The sequence below is a fragment of the Pelodiscus sinensis genome, chromosome 1 (assembly GCF_049634645.1).
Source record: "Pelodiscus sinensis isolate JC-2024 chromosome 1, ASM4963464v1, whole genome shotgun sequence".
Taxonomy (NCBI): domain Eukaryota; kingdom Metazoa; phylum Chordata; order Testudines; family Trionychidae; genus Pelodiscus; species Pelodiscus sinensis.
In genome coordinates, this window is record NC_134711.1 from 330,674,176 (window position 1) to 330,676,251 (window position 2,076).

The window sequence follows — 2,076 nt, forward strand, 5'->3', positions numbered from 1 at the left end:
TGTTTAGTCTGCAGAAGCGAAGAGTGGGGGGGATTTGAGAGCAGCCTGCAACTCCCTGAAGGGGGGTTCCAAAGAGGATGGAGAGAGGCTGTTCTCACTAGTGACAGATGCAGAACAAGGAGCAATGGTCTCAAGTTGCAGTGGGAGAGGTCCAGGTTGGATATTAGGAAAAATTATTTCCCTAGGAGGGTGGTGAAGCACTGGGCTGGGTTCCCTAGGGAAGTAGTGGAGTCTCCATCCCTAGAGGTGTTTAAGTCTCAGCTTGACAAAGCCCTGGCTGGGTTGATTTAGTTGGAATTGGTCCTGCCTAGAGCAGGGGGCTGGACTTGACCTTCTGAGGTCTCTTCCAGCTCTATGGTTCTATGATTCTATGATTCTAAGAAGCCCTGATTTTCTACAGTACAACGTCAGTTTACTTGCACCAGAACTCGCGGCCAGTGTAGACAGGTGGCATGTTTTTGCGCAAGACCGGCCATTTTCACACGAGAACATGCCAGTGTAGACACAGTGCAAAGACAGAGTAGGAGCAAGTGCAGCCAGTCCTGTGGCTTCTTTAACTCGCCCTTAGAGCCCTGAGAGCAAAAATAGGAAAAATGCAGAGGAGCGGTTCCACTGTGGAAAGTCATAATAGCAGGAGGGAGCCCAGTGAAACCCAGGGCCAGAGCCGTCCAAACCACCTCCCCTCGGTGGGGGGGGATGTTCCATAGCAGGAGAGCGAGTCTGGCCCATGGTCCCATGCAACACGCTGCTGTCACACCAGGGAGGTTTGCTGGGGTCTCTGGTTCTGTCCCCAAACACAGTCCAGTCCCGGCTGCCCCTCCAGGTCTCACTGATTTTCTCTTCTGTGTTAGCTCCTGAAATCTGCATAGAAGCTCCAAGGGACGGTGCATGATGCCAGCCGACAATCACACCTATTCTGGCCCTGCATCCTTCATCCTGACCGGCATCCCTAGCACAGAGGGGTCTCATGTCTGGATCGCCATCCCCTTCTGTCTCATGTACTTTGCAGCTCTTCTTGGGAACTCTCTCCTCCTATATATCATACTAAGGGAGCGAAGTCTCCATGAGCCCATGTACCTTTTCCTCTCCATGCTGGCCACAGCTGATCTGCTGTTATCCACCACCACAGTGCCCAAGATGCTGGCTGTTTTTTGGTTCAGAAAAGGGGAAATTTCGTTTGCTGCCTGCCTCACCCAGATGTTCTTCATCCATGTCAGTGTTATCATCGAGTCGGGCATCCTGCTGGCCATGGCGTTTGATCGGTACGTTGCCATCTGTGACCCCCTGATTTACACTGCCCTGCTCACCAAGCCTGTGGTCGGGAAGATCGGGCTGGCGGTTCTCACAAGGAGTTTCTGTCTCATTTTCCCCGTCGTCTTTCTCGTTTTGCGGCTGAAGTTCTGCAGAACCAACCTCCTGCCTCACACCTATTGCGAGTACATGGCCATATCCCGGCTGGCCTGCGACGATATCTCAGTCAACCTCTGGTACGGCGTCGCCATGGCTATTTTAGCAGTTGGCTTGGACACTGTGCTCATTGCTGTGTCTTACGTGCTGATCCTCAGGGCCGTCTTCCGGCTCCCGTCCAAGGGCGCCCAATACAAGGCCCTGCGCACCTGTGGCTCCCACATCAGTGTCATCCTGATGTTCTACACACCGTCCTTTTTCTCATATTTTGCATACCAATTTGAGCGCATCATCCCAGGTTATATTCTCAATCTACTCACCTACCTCTACGTGCTCCTTCCCCCCATGTTAAACCCCGTCATTTACGGGGTGGCCACAAAAGAGATCCTGGAACGTGTGATTAAGGTGTTTTATCGGTGCTGAGCTAACGGAGGCAGTGGGAAATGTCTTGGGGCTTGAAAATTAAGGTCAGGTGTTCATTGCAATGGTTGTGATGCTCTAACTGTGGATTTTGGCTCACTGTGAAAGCCAATGGAATTTGGTGCAATAAAAAGTATTTTTTCACCCCCATTGTGCAGATTATTTCGTGGCTCTGACATGCCTAGAATGACACGGCTCATTTGCACAAAAGGCAGCCACGCCTAGAGGCTATGTCTACACTCGCGGCTT

General features: G+C 51.8%; 1 protein-coding gene across 1 annotated transcript; it reads left to right on the top strand.

Annotated features, from left to right (window-relative positions):
• The first annotated feature begins 888 nt into the window (after nt 1–888).
• Nucleotides 889–1,830, top strand: LOC102444475 (olfactory receptor 52B2-like). The gene has a single exon (XM_006130332.2). It carries the CDS (start codon nt 889–891, stop codon nt 1,828–1,830), a length of 942 nt encoding a protein of 313 aa, XP_006130394.2.
• The last annotated feature ends 246 nt before the right edge of the window (nt 1,831–2,076 follow it).

What these genes read in the sequence shown, in the direction of transcription:
- LOC102444475 (XM_006130332.2), top strand. Translation starts at nt 889, where the DNA reads ATGATGCCAGCCGACAATCACACCTATTCTGGCCCTGCATCCTTCATC.